Consider the following 17,836-nt stretch of genomic DNA (forward strand, 5'->3'; position numbering starts at 1 on the left):
TGAAAAGGCATCGAGGTGGCTGTGAATCAAGAGGGGTGATCCACTGTATAGCGCTACTTGGACACAGGCAGGCAACTAATCACCCCCTGCTGGGTTGCCTATGTGAGAGTGTCTAATGAGCAAGACCTGAAACACCCTATGACCCTGGGATCATCACTGAAGACGTGTCCAAGTTGCACCACATTTTTTAAGAGACCAACAGTACTGTACGCAGTAGTTAACATGTATTTAGGCTCGGGGTTGGAAAAACTGGGCTCAAAACATTTGGCTTGATGGCTGCAAACACAGCTGGACATGTCCTGACCTGTCCTTAAAAAACACCTGCTTTTGTTGGCCTCAAACCATCTTCTGCTGTTGATTTGTTGTCATGCCATCCACCATTCCTACCTCCTTCTAATATGAAATTCAGCTCATATATGTAACCCAAACTGTATCCTACATATGAAATGTACAAATGTGTTGGGAAACAAATGCTGCCAATGTCCTGGTACAAGTGTGTGTGTGTGTGTGTGTGTGTGTGTGTGTGTGTGTGTGTGTGTGTGTGTGCGCGCGCGCGCGCGTGAGTGTGTGTGTAATGAGTCAGGAGTTGCAGAGTGAGGTAAGGTGTGTCAGTGCTGAGGATGAGTGATTACAGTGGACAGTAATCCTGCAGATGGATTAGCAGGTGGTATTAGGAGGAGGGGAGGGGTTCAGCACACTGCCACCTCTGAACTGTCACAATATGGAGCAGCAGCTCGCTGGGCCGAACCTACGTCTGCTTCACCACAGCAACACACACTGGACATTATAACACACACAAAGGACAGCCACTGACAGTGCAACTGCTGGTATTACTGTAGGGTGAGTTTTTAGTGTTTCTCCACAGGGAAAGTGTTTTTCTTTACTTTAATGATGACCAGCCTTTATTTATTTTTTTTATTTTTATGTTTTGAGTTTATGTACTTGTGTCTTCTTTTACATTATAAAAATCATAAGTCTGTCAGACGTTTTCCATCAGGTGCAATCCTCGTGCTATATCAATCATACTGTCTCTTATTCTGAAGTTTTTTTCTGCCCCATATTTCACAATATATCATTCTTAAAGCCAAATTGTCTGTTTTTTTTAAAGGGAAAATAAAGTATTTATCTTGATGTGCACAGAAATTTAGGAATTACTTATCCTACAATACTATGTTACCCTAAACAAATATTTATATTGTGAATCTATTCTAGGAGTAATAAAAGTAAAGTGACCACTATAGGAAAACCATCCCATAATAACTATCATGTGATTCAATATAGTCAGGTATCATACGTGGATTTGCAAAGATTTGAGTTGATGTTTAGTTAAACAGTTTGGACAATGCGTGGGTCTTTCAAAATGTCTGCTGAACTCAAATTTCATTATTAATCTCCTCTCAGGTGCTGGAACCAAAATAGAAACAGCATCAAATATTTATAGACTTTATTTTGATCTTGATCAAACTTTTTTTCCCCCCACACAGCAGGTTTGATGTCTTCTGGGTACAAATTGTAATCACTTAGAATTTGAGCTGTCTGCATTAATTCAAAAATCGTGGTATTGAATGCCTTACTTTTTTTTTTAAAAAAATAGTTTTAATTATGAGGTTGTACAGGGCTTTTGCAGCTAAAGTGATGATACTGGTGTCATATGAAACTAAGACCTGAGGAATCCAGTGGTATCAATCACGGCATGTTAGCTTGTCATTAGGGGGGCTGAATAAGGCTCCAAAATTAGGCAAAATTTTGGTGATGGAAAAACAGCATTTCATTTCACAGGGGTCCCTTGACCATTGACCTCAAGATATCTGTCTGTACTTCAGCAGACAGTGAGAGCTGCTAAATTGTTTGGTAATTTTAACGACAGTAGAAAAAGTGTCACATCACACGAGAATGTAAAAGGGCTCCCTGGTCTTCTTATTGATACTGCAGTGAAATATAACATGTAATTAAGTAAAGACTTTTTGAAGTTCATTCACTTTGCATGTGATAAAATTAAAAAGTAGAAAAAAACCAAGCTCTGTCTAACTAATATATGTAGCCTATTTTTTGAGACAGAAAAGGCACCGTGAAAAGACACACAGACTGAAAAGACAGAGACGTATGTCTGGCCTCTGTGTTGGGAACAAAACCCTGCTGGTTTCATCTGCACCTCCTTTTGCACGTTGTGGCCTAATACTACACAATCCTTTACTTCTGGTGAATTCCCAATGATTTTTTTTTTACATCTTTGGTGAGGATGAGGACCTGAGAGTCCTGAGAGAACACAAACAGGCAGGTTTCTTAGATTAGTCTAACTGCAGCAGAGGAGGAAACAGCAGTGAGGCTGGCATTAGGTTGAGTTTAAGCTGAAGCCACGCTCACCCAGGGTTAACCTGAGAGCACAAGCTTTGCCCCAGTGTGACAGTATTTACTTGGCCTACTGAAAACCAATATTTTAGTCAAATAAAACTTGGTGGTGACCGGCAAAAGTAGAAGCTTTTTATCTGCCAGGGAAAGAAAAAAATATGCGTAAAACTAAGTCTTGATAATAAAAAAATATATATTAAGTCAAAATTATGAGATGAAAAGTCATAATTATGAGATAAAAAGTCAAAATTATTAGAAAAAAAAGGTCAAATTTATAATAAAAAAAAGTCATAATGATGAAAAATAAAAGTCAAAGTTATGAGATAAAAAGCTCATATTAGGAGACAAAAATAAAAAGTCTGACTTATGAGATAATTTTGGCTTTTTATCTGATAATTATGATTTTTTAATCTCATAATTATGACTTCATATGTTTTGTTTTGTTTTTTCACTGGCAGAAATGGGCTTCCATACCAGCAGGAAGTTTAATGCACAGCTTTCAACAAATTGTTGAGTGAATTTTCACTGACATCTGGTGGCCAAACGTCAACAACTGTTTTCACTGTAACTGACTGGTTGCAGATGTCCTGTATTCTGTTCATATTTCTTTACAGGTAGCCCTGTTGTAAACTTTGTGTCTGTGGTTTGGTGTCATACAAATTATAGGTTTGCATTTATTTCAATATGTAATAATACAGTTTACATATACAGTATTTTAGTTTCATGAAATTATATGTCATGTTGGACTCTTGTATGTGAAAGATTTGTTGTATCTATTAGGTATGTCATTCATTTTCATCACAGTAGACACAATGGCCACACATAGCACAATAATTATTTAGGTCAGAAATGTCCATAACAACATGCCTAAAAGTTGGTCATTTGTGAGCAGAGATCAATGCTACCACAAAATAAGAGATTATTTGCCAGTAATGGAGGGAGCATTCAGATCTTTTACCTAAATAAAAGTAGTAACACCATGGTGTAGAAATAGCAAATTGGCTTGACTTCTTTCAAAAACATGGGAAGAAGGCAATGAGCAACAAGAGAGGAAATGACTCAAAAATTTGCAAGGAATTAGTGAAAGGTAGAAAATTACCTGGAAATTAGTAAAAGTAGAAAGAAACAACAACCTACTTTTCCCCCTAGCTTTTTAAAATACATTTTCCAAATTTAGTAATTTAGTAATTTCTTCTCCCCATAAATAAATAAATAAAAATAAATCACACCAATGTGCTCGGGGTTCAAAGGTTTCAATAGTACTAATAGCAAATGTGGGCTATTCATTACGCAAACTGGCACATTTTGGATTAATGTAGGCTATGTGATATCACTAAATTATAGTTACTGATGTATTAATTTGTGCAGAAATATAAGCTTTCAGCGGGTTCAGGTGGAACGTATTATATATAAGCTGTCAGGTGCTCGGTTTGTTAATTCGGATGTCGATCCAGGTTTCAACGGGTTAAAAGAAAACAAAGTCAGTGCTTTGATTTAGGATGTAACAGAAAGTACCGGCAGGTGGCAGCATCATGATTGTGATGTGTTGAATCTGTCATCAATTTACAACATGAAGGAGAAAAGCCATGCTGCCTTCAGGGTGCCTCAAGTAGGTGCGTAATCAGAGAAAACGTGTGAGAAGTCCATAGCCGTAAAATGGAATTAAAATGATATAACTTGGCAATAATGACCAAACGATGTGCTCTGTAAAAGGGTGGATGGCTGTTTATTTAAAATCTACCAGCAGGGAGTTGCGTTTCAGCGACAGAATTACAATATCACCACCACCACCACAAAAAAACAAGACTCACAGTAAAAGGAATCAAAAACCTACTTAATTAAACGAGAGATGCGTTTTGAATTTTGTCGGGGATAGCCCAATTTTCCTCTTCGACTGATCGTTGTGAAAACATTGAAGGCTAATTGACCAACAAACATGAACGCACCTCCTCCAAACCCGGATGTTTTGCTTTATAACAGTCTGTTCGAGTCTGCTGAAGACGCTTAGCCAGGAATATACAGCACACCTCGAATTTCTTTCCACAAATAAAGTCGTTATCACTGAATAAAGCGTTACATCTTAGTTACCTAGCCGTCGTTAGTGTTAGCTTAATTTTGAAATGAATGACCGGAAATTCATTTTCTCATTTGAGCTTATTTAAACTGAGCTTGAATGCAGTTGGAGACCACAGCAGCCACAGAACATGAGCAGTTGTAACACTTTCTCATCATATCAGTGAGCTGAGTTTCATACCTCAGGATGCTCCGGGAGTCGTACCCGTTCGTGGAGGACAGCTTCAGCCGCTTCCCGTCGCAGAGCAACATGTACGGGCTGTGTCAGGCCGGCCAGCAGGAGCTGTTAGCCGCCACGCTCAAAGGGAAGGTGGTGTGTTTCAGATACCAGGACCTGCAGCACAAGATCAGACCTGTGGCCAAGGAGGTCCAGTTCACCTACATCCCAGGTACTCCCCGGTGCTGTAGCAAAGTGTATCCCCGTCGAATAGTGTTTCCCCTGTTGATGCACAGTTCCCGCCTCAGTGGTTAGGGGCGCAGGTGCAAAGAAAAAAATGCTAAAAGATTTCATTATAAAAACCATATATGGTTATTTTTAAATAAAATAAAATGAAAAAGGCATAGCTCACGCGGTTCACTATTGTTTGTGTGCATTAATCGAAGTTGTAGTGTTAAAATGACTGTTTCAATAATAAAAAATATAGCACAGAATAGGGGTTGATATTGTTTTTTCATGGCCAATACCAGCACCAATTATTAGTAGTTAATGAAGCCAATAACCAATATTTGGAACCAATATGCATTTTGCAAGTACATTATTATTATGCAAGTTCCCAACAACTTTAAAAAAGAAAAAGAAAAAAAGTCAAGTGAAAATATAAATATAAAATTAATGAAGTTCATCCCATTCTGACACTTTCTTTGCACTTTTTTAACAGCGATCATTAAATTAAAACACATAAAGACAATCAGCAAAATGCCAAATATTGGCCTTAAGAATCGGCCAAAAACACATTTAGGTTGGTAATAAAACCATAAACTGATAAGTGGTATGAGAACCAAACCATAAGAAACTATGGGTTTGGGTCAGGCTTAGAGAGGGGGCACACATATCGACAGGGAAACAGTCCTTAACCGGAAAAATTCAACACAATGTACTTTAATCATAGTAAGAACATGGAAATCCACTCCCTTTACATATCCATATCAGAACAGAATCATTCTCTGTAACTTCTACCGGTCCCCAGTGTCACACATACACATTTTGGGGGCAGGGGTGTCAGCTAAAAAGGGGCACCCCCTCCTAACTATTTTCAGCATTGGTCTGTAAGTCATGGATCTATGTTGTGTATCATAATTAGTCTGACAACAAAACATTGCTTATTCACCAGAGCAGGCACAAAAACATTTAACATGGTGTGATGAGAACTTCACAAATTTCCATCGCTTTCAAATATTTATTCCTCCTAACATCAACTTCACTCATTTAATGTTATCTCTGCTAAATCAACACATGCATAGGCATAGTTTACTCTTCAGTCCTCATTTGTGTCTTTTGCTTGTTTGTTTGAGGGTGTTATTGAGCGATAATGAAAAGGCGGCCATGTATGAGGATTTCTGGGAGGTGATAGTCCACAATTTCACAGAGGAATTGTGGATTCAGAACTTCTGGATGATCTGCTCAACTTTTAAAAAGTTATGTAATGCAACAACACCTCTTGCAGCGCCTACTGCATCATGAGGGAGCCAGTTCCTACTGAGAAGCGCAGTCATAGCATCATGTGACCTAAAAAAGCCAAAAAAGTGTTTCCATTGCAGTTCTGTGAAATATGTTTTTTTGAATTGCCTGAAATGCCACCTCATGCTAGCGTAAAAACATTTTTGCAATAAATAGGTTTTTCTTTCTAAACTGACATGTTTCCATTAGACAAATTTTTTATTTGCAGTTTCAGTTTGTGCAACTTGAGGGTTAATGGAAACCCGTTTAGAGAGAATTAATGTACTTTTTGCTCTGTTACATTTCTGACAGCTTAACTGTGAGAGCTAACAGCTCTGTGCTGTGGATGTTGTTTGGGTTATGAAGAAGAAGAATCAGGTCACATCATCAGATAACCTTTAAACCAACAAATCAGTCCAAACCAGACTAACCTGTGCTCATGTGACTCTGAGTATGCCTCAGTGGGGCTCCTTCCTCTGTGGCAGGACACACAAATCATATAATGCATGTCCCTATGTTCAGATGTTGTTTTCCAGATGTGCTGAACAGTGACAGCTCTAAACTGTGGCAAGCTAAAATAATAAATATGCCTCATGATGAAAAATGGATGGAAAGCTCACCAAATCAGTGAGTAGCCAGTTTTTAAATGTCCTTCACATGCATTATCGGGCAAGGCTTGAACATTATGGGAGCTGTGGCTGTTAGAGAATGAGCCTATTCTCAACTGCAGTTACCACTTGTCAATTTAAAAGACAAGGACTGCACGTTCATTCAGCTCTGCACCCTGCTTGGATAAATGTGTTGGAACACTCAATTTATTTGAATTTGATTATGACTATTAAAACAATGACACCAAGCCTGTTTCACCTGTTTTCATTATTTTGGACAGCTGCTGTTCTTCAATGGTCTACTAATAAGGTGTATGATGTCTTGAGAGGAACTTTGGAGGTGTAGGTGCAGGAAATGAAGACAATCAAACTTTGCTTTCAAACTCAATGTATCCAGTCTTCTTTAAACTGTCAGCCTTTTTCTTTGAGACAGAAGTTAGAACAAAAGCAGCAGTACAACTCAAAACTCCATTTCACTGTCTTTTGGGTAACAAAACTAAAAACTCCACTCTTCTCTGTTTCAGTCATTGTCTTCTCTTCCACATGCACTGACTCCCTTCAGCTCCCTAATGAGGGCAATAAGCTGATTTGTTTCAGCTGGCCACCAATCAGTGCCCTGGCTGCCTCCCTGCTGGGTTATTCTGGGTCTTGTAGTCTTTTACTGGATGCCATGATGGTTTGTGGTCCTTGCTGCAACCACTGGGAGGAAATGTCCCTCTGTGTAAGAATGTGTGTCAGTGATGACCCGCAGCAGGTGTCCCCCCCTCCCTCTCCCCGCGCGGGTCGGTCGGTTTGGGCGAGTTTTACAAGAGAATATCGCAGGTTTTGGGCAGGCGGGTTGTAAAGTGACAAAGCAGTATTCTGAGTCGTCTATTAAAAGTTTTCAAAAAAAGAAAACACCTCTCTCTCCTCTCTGTCACACAGCTGCAGCTTCATCATCAGCTGCTGCGCTGCATTATTCTGCATCTGAGCAGGAACATCTGTTCAAGTCCTACATATTTAGATTAATTTTCCGGCCATAATGTCCAGTAATAATATTTCCCTCTGTAAATATGAAGGTCTAACAACGTGCTTAAATAGCAAGGAAGCGTCTCTGTGTCTTCACTGAATAGGCTATAACCTTTTATATATAGTCTACCCTATATAGGCAGTATCATCAAGTAAACAAACCTCTCAGCTGTTCGCACGAGATCATACTGAAGAAATCATCACATATAAGATGAGCTGTGTCAGCTGTGTGCTGGCTCTGATGCTGTTATATACACAAGCATATGTCAGATCTATGCCTAGCAATTAAGGCTATATATTTTTAAAAAAACATACTTGTTATTGCTTCTTATATGCTGAGTTTGGTAATATATTTATATATGTTTTATGTGTATATAATATACATAAATGTACTATTGACTGTTTTCTCTAATAGAGCTTCAAGTAAAAATATTTCATATGACTGTACTTCTGTAACCTGAGTGACAATAAACATCTAAGTCCTCATGAACTCTCCTTCACATATATCCTTGACCTCATGATGTTTTCCCTTGAGATTAAGGAAGAGTGGTTAGAAAGGGTTATGTGAACTTTTCAACCGCAGCTAAACACTAAGGTGGGAAAACACAAAGACAAGAAGTAAAGCCAGACATGACACATATGGAGTGAATCTACAAAATAAAACAGGATTAATGATTAGCTTTTGTTTTCGTGATGTAGCTTTTGTAACTCAGAGTAATTTAATTTAGTGTATTCAGTTTATTGAATTAGGACAGTGCACATTAATCAAGATATGAGCAGAAAGCATCAAAGTGAATTTGCTGGAATCAGCGCAGTTGCTAAATTTCATCCGCAGTCCTAAGGCAGGTACCATAACAAACAGCTACACAGACATCTCATAGAACACTTCACAGACAACACATCACAAATGGACACATTACATTAAAGAATGAAACTACCTACAATAAACAGTAAAAAGAAAAGTATGATAAGCTAAAAGAAAAGCGCAAGAAAAGCCCCTGGGAACAGGCATCAGAGGAGAAAGCATATTACGGTCTCCCCTAGTTAGCGCCCTAGTGTTTATTTCATTATTGTTTTTTTTCTCTGGTTTTTTTTCTGTCTTTCGTACGAGTCAGCTGTTGGTCGATGCTGCAAAGATCTGATTGTGTCTTCTTTGTCCAGTGGATGCAGAGATTGTGTCGATTGACGCCTTCAACAAGTCTGCACCCAAAAGAGGTCTGGTGGTGGGCATCACGTTCGTTAAGGTATTTGCATGTATTGAAGTTGACATGTCATAGCATGTGTTCACTTTGCTATAAGGGCTGTAAATACTTGCTACATTTATAAAAACATTGTTGGTTGTGGTTGCAGGACTCGGGTGACAAAGCAACACCGTTCCTGAATATCTACTGTGACTATGAGCCTGGCTCAGAGTTCAACCTCGAGTCTATTGCACGTGAGTGAAACAGTGGTGTAAAGTGCACAGCACTCGCTCTAACAGATGTTCCACCTGCTTATGTTAGCGTGTGTCTCTGAACAGAGAGCTGCCTGAACCTGGAGCTGCAGTTTACACCCTTCCAGCTCTACCACACAGAGTAAGTTTGCTGCTGCACAGCTGTCATACACTGGGAACCAATTACCAGCATAGTTGACACTTCAGTTGGCATGGTAACTACCACTGCAGGACATACTGCTTTTAGTATTTGATACCTGTATTATTTTCACTTATATATTAGTGTTGTGCTTAACTTTTACTCTCCTGAAACATTACTTATTTCAACTATTACAGTGGAAAACCATCATTTAACATATCTGATTTAGTATGCTGCAGCTCATTATACTGTCAGTCAGCAGCTTCTGTTCAGACAGGAAACATGACTGCGTGTATCTGGATGTAAATAACCGGTGACCTGCTGTCTCTGTGTCAGAGTGCAGTGTGACGAAGAAGGAAGCGAGACGGTGTTCCTGCTCAGTGGTCATGACCAGAGGATCCACCTGTACAAGGAGGTCAGATCAAAGGCTGGGTTAACGTGTGTGTGTGTGTGTGTGTGTGTGTGTGTGTGTGTGTGTGTGTGTGTGTGTGTGTGTGTGTGTGTGTGTGTGTGTGTTTGTGTTTGTGAGAGAGAGAGAAAAAGAAAGACATTAGACTTTGATCTGAACTTTAAAATGTAGAATTAATCCTATCCTCCCTATCCTTTATGTATTTATATATAAATGTATGTATGCAAATAAATATATGTTTTTGTGAGTATATGTATGAAGCCTGCCCAGTAATATTTGTTAAACAAAAAAAAAAGTTGCCATGAGTAAGTAATGTGTCAAGAAAAGATCCTGTTTCGTGGTCGTTACTTTCTTCATGTGTGGGAGTGAGATCATGAAGTCATGGCGACACTGTAATGACTTCTTCTTAACTCTTTTTACACAGAGATGGCGCTATAGGGCCTCTACTAAGTCCCTTGGGTATCACAGAACCAAATGACAGCGGCATCATTCCAACTCCAGTGTGTGGTTATACACTCACTTGGGGCTTTGTGGAAGTGTGCCAGGTGTGACGTGTAACACAACAGCATCCACCTCTAGTGTGACATAAAACATAAGTTTCAGCAGCGTCTTCTAAACAACAACAAAGGTATTAACGTGTCAATAACAATCATATAATGGTCCTGTTATATGGCAGCTGATCTCGTCCTCCACTCGGAGAGTCTGAATCTCACTCCTTTCCCAACATTCACAGCCACTTTTCTTCATCTGCTGCTAACCACTAACAGCTACTTTTTAAATTGTCCATGGTGGGTGGCACACATAACAAGTCATCAAAACGTCACACACACCTCACCCATGGTCACATCTAACTGGCTTTATGTTTTACACAGACCTCATTTTTGCGCCGTAACCACTTCCTGTCCCGGCAAGAAAACTGTGTCCCTCCTTTCCATGCTCATATGTTTTATACAGAATGGCGAGGCGACATAACGGCACATTATTCCCACCTTGATCAGGCAGTGTAAAGTGGCTACAGATTGCTTTTCCCAAAAAATCATGATTGGAAGCTGCACACAAAGGCACGGCCCACAATTCACAGATGTAAGACACTGAATGAGTTAACATATTTTTTTTTCTTTTTCAAACTTTAGATGTCATGCTCATGTTTGTGTTGTCTTGGGTTTGGGCTGTCTCTAGGCAGCACGGTGGTGAAGTAGTTAGCACTGTTGTCTCACAGCAAGAGGGTTCTGGGTTTGAACCTGCAAGCTGGCTGAGGCCCTTCTGTGTGGAGTCTGCATGTTCTCCCCGTTTCAGTGTGAGTTTTTTTACAGTCCAAAGACATGCAGGTTAAATGGCGACTCTAAATTGGCCCTAGGTGTGAATGTGATGGTTGTCTGTCTCTGTGTGTCAGCCCTGTGATAGTCAGGTGACCTGTCCAGGGTTTACTCCGCCTCTCACCCAATGGCAGCTAGGATCAGCTCCAGCCCCCCCCCCCCCCGTGACCTTTTAACGGGATAAGTAGTTATGGACAATGATTAAATAATAAATGTGCTGTCTCTAATAGTGACCGCAGAATTCTGTTTAAAGTATTACAGCAAGTATAATTACTTTTATTCACTGTATAATGAGCAGCATTGCTCCTCAACTGACAACCACATCTGGAGCTAGAATGATCTCGTTCCCATGCATTCAAAAAGTCCTGGCCATGTAAAAAATAAAATAAAATGTATGTATGCATGTATGTCTATAATTCTTCAGTAGATGACATTTCCCAGCTGTTTTGTAAATGTCAATTTTCTCTTTAAGTACTCCTCGTCTACTCATCTTTGACAAGATTCATTGTTCTTTTAAAGAGAAGAGTTGTGGATGAAACGCGATGAATGATACAGGAAGGCTTTTTTTCAAAGCAAAAGAGATAAAACAAGATGGTAATGAGTTTTGCATGTCTGTATGAGCCGTTCACTTTGATTCATCATGCAACATGAATGTCAGATCATCAGTCAGCCTGACTCTCCTGTGTCTAGCAGAACGCCTCTCTGCACCAGTTTGAAGAGCAGCCAGTGGAAAGACTCTTCCCTGAACTCCAACAACTGCCCAGCAAGTGAGTCTGAGCTCCCTTTGGACTGTTAGCTCTGATGGCGTATTGTTTGATGTGTCTGGTCAGGTGAGGGATTGATAGGGTGATGAAGCCCATCAGCAGCTTTTAAAATCACTTGTCACTTGTTTCTGAGTGTTCATCAGCCTCGTGATTTTCCTGAATAATCCATTTTACTTTATTCACAAATCTTGATCTAAAAGAAGAGCCTGGTTATGCTCATCCCGTTGGTCTGATATATACGTACATTAAAACCTGCTAGATTTAATTTACAAAGATGTACTGTAATGCAGAAAGCATAAAGTCTGAAGACAGTCTGAAGTGTCATTACAACTGAAAAAATCAAAGTAACTCAAGAGGACAGTAGCAATAAAAATGCAGCACACAAGGCAAAGGGAAAGGAGTCAGCAGTAGGCTTGGGCAGTGTCTATTTTTTTCAAACCTTAATTTCTCGTTATACGGTATGCGACGGTATCAGTGTGTGCCGCTAACACCCCCCAAGTTTGCTATGTTATGCAGGCTGTCTTCAGTCCACTCAATATATAATACGCTTACGATCTGTCAACAAAAGGTAGTATTCTTACACCTTTTTCCTTATGAAATAGAAAAAGGCAACCAAACACTTTCTGAATTATTGTTTCACTCATTGTAAAACCCACTTCATTCAAACACAACAGAAACAAAATAAAGCTCACTTAAACTGTGTTTATTTTATTTATTTATTTTGTTCTAACAGTCAGAAACTCTGGTTCAGTTGAAATAATCCCCTAAATTTATGGGGTTACGTATTAAAATAAGCAGTTTTTTCTGCTGACTCTTTCTGCTGTTGTAAGCACAGCACAAGCCAGTATTGACCGGTTGTTCACAGTCTTGTAACGTTCTCTTCACCACTTGCAGTCAGCTCAGCTGCCTGTTGCACCACACTGACCTCAGGTGGCACATGATGCACACTGCATGCAAAACATCCTCATTACAGCCTCCAGTATGAAGTTAACAGAAAGAAAAGGGTCTGCATTTTTGAGGGTATTTAAAATCACACTGTTGGGATTTCTAAATACCCTACCCTGGTGTACTGTAATACCAAGCCTAGTAAGCAGTACTCAAAGTAAGGCAATGACACAACACACAGAGAATAAAGACAAGGGAAGTCAAACATCACCAGCATTGATACTGATGTCAAAACAAGTAGTGTTTGACTTCTGTCATACCAAAAAGCAAACAGCATCAGCACATTTGTTGAGCTTTATGTATGTATGATCCATGACTTTCTGTATGTCCCCTCCCTCCATGCAGTGTGCTGTGGTTGGATATGTTGAGTATCGCTGATGACCGGCGACTCTCAGCGTTTGGCTGTCAGAATGGCTGTGTTGGACTGGCCCTGGTCAACCAGACAGGACCAGGTGAGGGAGAACAGACACAGGTTCAGATCTGTCACATGACTACTTATCACACACTTTCCCTCCAAAGTGTAATTGAGGAACACACTGAAGTACTTCTAACATATTGTTTAACATTATTTATGTGGCCTGTGGCCTGTGGCCTGTATGTTTAACTCTTTAAAACCTGAGCAAATTGATTTGATTTCTTTAAAAAAAAAAATTATATATACGGGCCAATGCATGTATCTGTTTTTATCAGAGGTTTTACAGAGCTGGCGGTTCCAGTTTGACAGTCCGATCTCCTCAGTGCTGCTGTTCCCTCTCAGATGCCAGACTGAGCCCGACCAGCCCAGTGGAGACAAAGGTATGTTACTGCTCTGTTTTGCTTTCACATCTCCTCACTTGTATCCCTGACGGTCTCCCTCTCAGATTGCTCTTTTTGGAGAAACCGTTTAGGCTTATGTCTGGCCCTCACTGTGGATATGCCTGGTAAAAAAATCAAGAATTGTGTCTCTTGTTGTTCAGGTGCAGGGACAGAAGGCTACAACCTCCTGGTAACCAGCACTATAGAGATGGCAGTTGTGTACAGGTCAGAATCTGATAACTTTAGCAAGAGATAAGTGGAGTTATTTTCACTCAGACTTCATCTCTGTGGTGGAGAAAATGACTGTGTTTGTTGTGTGTGTGTGTGTGTGTGTGTGTGTGTGTGTGTGTGTGTGTGTGTGTGTGTGTGTGTGTGTGTGTGTGTGTGTGTGTGTGTTTTTTCTCAGAGACGTTCAGGAACAGGGCCTGTCTCACTCTGTATGTCTCTCAGAGAGTGACCAGTGGGACGCAGTGCTGTGTGCTCTGGTCATTGACCTGGATTTTGACGGGCAGAAGGAGGTGCTGCTGGGAACATATGGGCAGGTCAGCGCTCGCCTTTACTAAAGAATAAAGCTGGTTTGTTATTTTCAGTAAATCCCATGAAAAGATCCAAACCAGCAGTAGGGTTGCAGCGGTGTGTGGTATGTAAATTGAAAATTATCATACAATGTACATTTGTTTTTCTACAGTATTGAAAAAAGTGCGACCGGTTGGACCTGCACATGTCCATCTCCTTTCCTCCCTGACTGTCTGTCAGACTTGTTAGCTGTTGTTTTACACACACATGCAGCAGCAGAGAAATGGCAGAGAGGCCTCTTCATCCCCTGCCTAAAAACAAGTTAAAATCAGCCGAGTGGGATTACTTTGGATATCCTCAAATATACAAAAGTCCTGCAACAGTGCTTTGAAATGGCCTCAAGGAACCAATGAGTGCAGCTTTAAGTCCCTCTGCAGAAGATCCCACATACATAAAGGCTGTTTTGCCAAACTCTTTATAGGTATAAACAATAAGAACAACTTCTGTGAAAGGAGAGCATAGTGCTGCTAAAATGTAAAGTAAGTTATAAAACATGTTAGTTACATGCTATTTTTCAATCAGGTTTGTAATGTTTATTATTATACTTGTTTTAGTTCTTTAGGATCAAGCTGCTCTGCAAAGACACTTCTGATCCAGCTCAACCAGCTGTCACACAGTCATTTGTCATGGCCCTTCCTCCAAACGTTTTCTTTTTTGCTTTTATTCCCTTTGGGGTCTTTGCAGTTCATAATAGTAATAACAGTTGTGTAATACCGCATAATATTTTGTGAGACGGTTATTGTACTGTGAAAATCTCACACTGTCGCAACCCTTCAACAATGCCTTAGTCATTCTCTCCATACTTTGAGATGTCCCAAAGTTTTGGACTCTGCTGCAAGCCCTGTGGTCCCTAAAGAAGGCTCGGTATATTCCTATACCAGCTGGATAATGTAGTTTTTAACAAAGAGATAGTCAATTTGTTGGAACTATTTCCAGCATTTGTTAGTATTTGGAGCAGCAGGAAGGTGTGTCTTGGACTGAGTCAAAATAAACTGCAGTGTGTGTGTTAATGGTACTGAGGGAACATGTCACCCAGTGCAACAGTGTGGCTCACTGATGTGTTTGAAGCAGTTTTTGGACAACAGTGGAGCTCTGTGGCACAGAGGAAGAAGAAACATTAGGCTGTGATACACACACAGTAGTTGTTATCGGCTTCCCATCAAAAGATTTTAGTCTTTTGACAGAATTTTTTATAAATGACAAAATAAAGTCGGTCTGGAGCAATAGAATACAATTGAATATGACATAATATGAAACATTTTCAGGCATCTGATGAGACTGACTGACTGCTATGGTTAGATCTTGATGACGCCGATGTTTTCCGACGATGTTCTCTGACGATGTTCTCTGACGATGTTCTCTGCCTGTCTGCCATGCAGGAACTTCTTTGTTACAAATTCCAGCCGACGGGGAGAAGACGAGATGGACAGTTTCAGCTGCAGTGGAGGCGGAGCTTCAAGAGTCCTCTGCTGTCTATCATCTACATAGACCTGACTGGGGATGGTTTGAGGGAGCTGGCTGTCCTCACACTGAAGGGACTGCATATCTTACAGGTGTGTAGCAGAGAGCTGCTCCAGTCAGCTATGACACTGACAAAAGTCACATTGCAGCTTTCTGTCAGGGCCTCTGCCTCTCTGCTGTTGAGCATGCTGTTCTGCATGTTATCATAATAGACATTTTATCTGCTTACCAAGTCAACACAGAATTATGTTATCTAACAGAGAAAAGATGATTTCTAAAGGTGAGGTGAATTGATCTATCGAGTGATTGCTGACCTCCACTGGCCACCAGGAGAAACTGCAGAAGAGCTGATCTGAACTGATTTTACAGATGCTTTGTCTGTTTAGTGTCCTCTGGTCCTTTTATATATGCTAGACCGTAGTTATCAAAAACAATCTATTTTCTTATTAGAATCGTATTCATTCAAACCTTTATTTAGGAATAGGGAAATCACTTGAGAACAGCATGAACAAAGATATTTTAAAAAATCAGCAAGAAAACAAATTACAGTTAAAACAGAAATAAAATCATAAAAATCAACAACAAAAAATAATAGCAATGTAAATTGCTGAAAAAAACAAAACAGGATAACAAACATGTTATGGTGTAGAAGTGTAATTAAAAACATTTACACTCAATTAAAACAAGATCTGAAATAAGGCACTTATTATTATACATCTGCAGTGGTGGAAGAAAGTCCAAGTTCAGGTTCCTTTGCAGGAACACTGTAAGAGAACGACTTTTTTCCTAGTTCAGTTCTGATTTGGGGAATGTTGAGCAATAAGCAATTCTGCAACCGAGTTTGATTATGTGAGTTTAGAGGAAAAGTGATGAAATATAGAAATATGAAATACACTTAAATACAATTCTTTTTCATTTGCTTTTCTCTACTAAAATAAGATTTGTCATTATGTGAGGCCTCATGGAGGCTTCTCCATCACCAAAAGGGCAAAGCTCAGAGCTGATCTTCCTCCTGTACACATGCATTCAGCAGACTCCCTTCATGTTGTCTTACATGCTGTTTATATACATATCATTTAATGCTGTGTTGTCTTGTTCCCTATCTTTTCAGCACACTCTAACTAGCACTGCTGATTTGGTCATTGAGCGGCTCGCCCTGAGGGTGTCAGCTCTGACAGCCGGCTCTGAGCTGGACTCAACTGAAGCTCAGGACACTGCGGAGAGAGATGCTCCAGTGAGGAAAGAGGAGTGGACAACAGCAACTTAAGAGAAACTGTGTGTGTTTTTTTAGAGCCCGACTGATACTGGACTTTTGGGATTGATACTGATATCAGGGAGTAAAAAGTTCTGATATTGATATATCGGCTGATATTATCTATATGCAATCATGTGGTACAAATATCCCGCAGATATGTTCAGATACTTATGAGAAAGATATGCACTGAAGGCAGGACATTTTAGTTTATCAATAAACGTTAATATCAAAAATGACAGTGGACTGAAACAGTAAACTTCATAGAGAATTTGATAACTCTAAATTACTCTATATACAGCTATATCTGTAAAGGGGAATATCTGCAGATAAAATCAGCTGACTGATGTATGGGTTGGGCTCTATGTGTGGGTCCTGATGGGTCAGAAAAAAACTGACTTACAGGTGTAACGTGAAAGATTTTCTCAGGGGTGTTTATGACTGAACAGTTACAAACATCACATTAGCCTCCTGAAACAGTGACACTGGTCTGTGATGGATTTCTGACTAGAGATGACAGTAAAATAAACTGACTGAAAAGCTCATATTGAAGATGTGAGCTGCTTTAAACACTGCACAGTCGTTTGCAGATAATAAATCACATTAAACTAAACACTCACTGTTTTTGGTATTATATATTATAAGCCGCTGTTGTTACTGTGTTCTTTCTTTCTCTGGTTCATTTGACTTAATGCAATACAACCTGGATCAACATTGGTTTTATTGTGGTGCTCTCAGACACCTTTCAGCATTTAAACCTCTGAAACCTGGTTTGATTTCTTTTGAAAACATGGGAAAAAGGTAATGGGCAACTTGGCAAGAAATGTCCAACAAATTCCCAAAAAATAATTTGGAAAGATGACAAAAAATGTTGTTAAATTTATGTTTGAGTAAAATAATATTTTATTTTGTTCCCATCAAGCGCTTTCCTAAGGTCATATTCTTGTTTCTGTTTTGTTATTCTAGGATCTCTTGGATTTTAGGGCATTTCTAGATTTCAGGATGTTTTGGGGATTTTGGGACGTTTCTGTTTTTTTAGGATGTTTCTGTTT

At 39.7% G+C, this 17,836-nt stretch overlaps 1 protein-coding gene across 1 annotated transcript; it reads left to right on the forward strand.

Moving 5' to 3' along the window:
- The first annotated feature begins 4,148 nt into the window (after positions 1-4,148).
- Positions 4,149-17,397, forward strand: kptn (kaptin (actin binding protein)). Its single transcript, XM_042499276.2, has 12 exons — positions 4,149-4,811; positions 8,857-8,939; positions 9,046-9,130; positions 9,215-9,269; positions 9,603-9,681; positions 11,685-11,758; positions 13,046-13,152; positions 13,391-13,495; positions 13,657-13,720; positions 13,902-14,037; positions 15,451-15,624; positions 16,644-17,397. The coding sequence occupies exons 1-12, from the start codon at positions 4,610-4,612 to the stop codon at positions 16,797-16,799; spliced, it is 1,320 nt and encodes a 439-aa protein (XP_042355210.2). The 5' UTR covers positions 4,149-4,609; the 3' UTR covers positions 16,800-17,397.
- Positions 17,398-17,836: the final 439 nt, after the last annotated feature.

Source organism: Plectropomus leopardus, chromosome 15 (genome assembly GCF_026936395.1).
Source record: "Plectropomus leopardus strain MGB_pleo_1.0 chromosome 15, ASM2693639v1, whole genome shotgun sequence".
NCBI lineage: Eukaryota > Metazoa > Chordata > Actinopteri > Perciformes > Serranidae > Plectropomus > Plectropomus leopardus.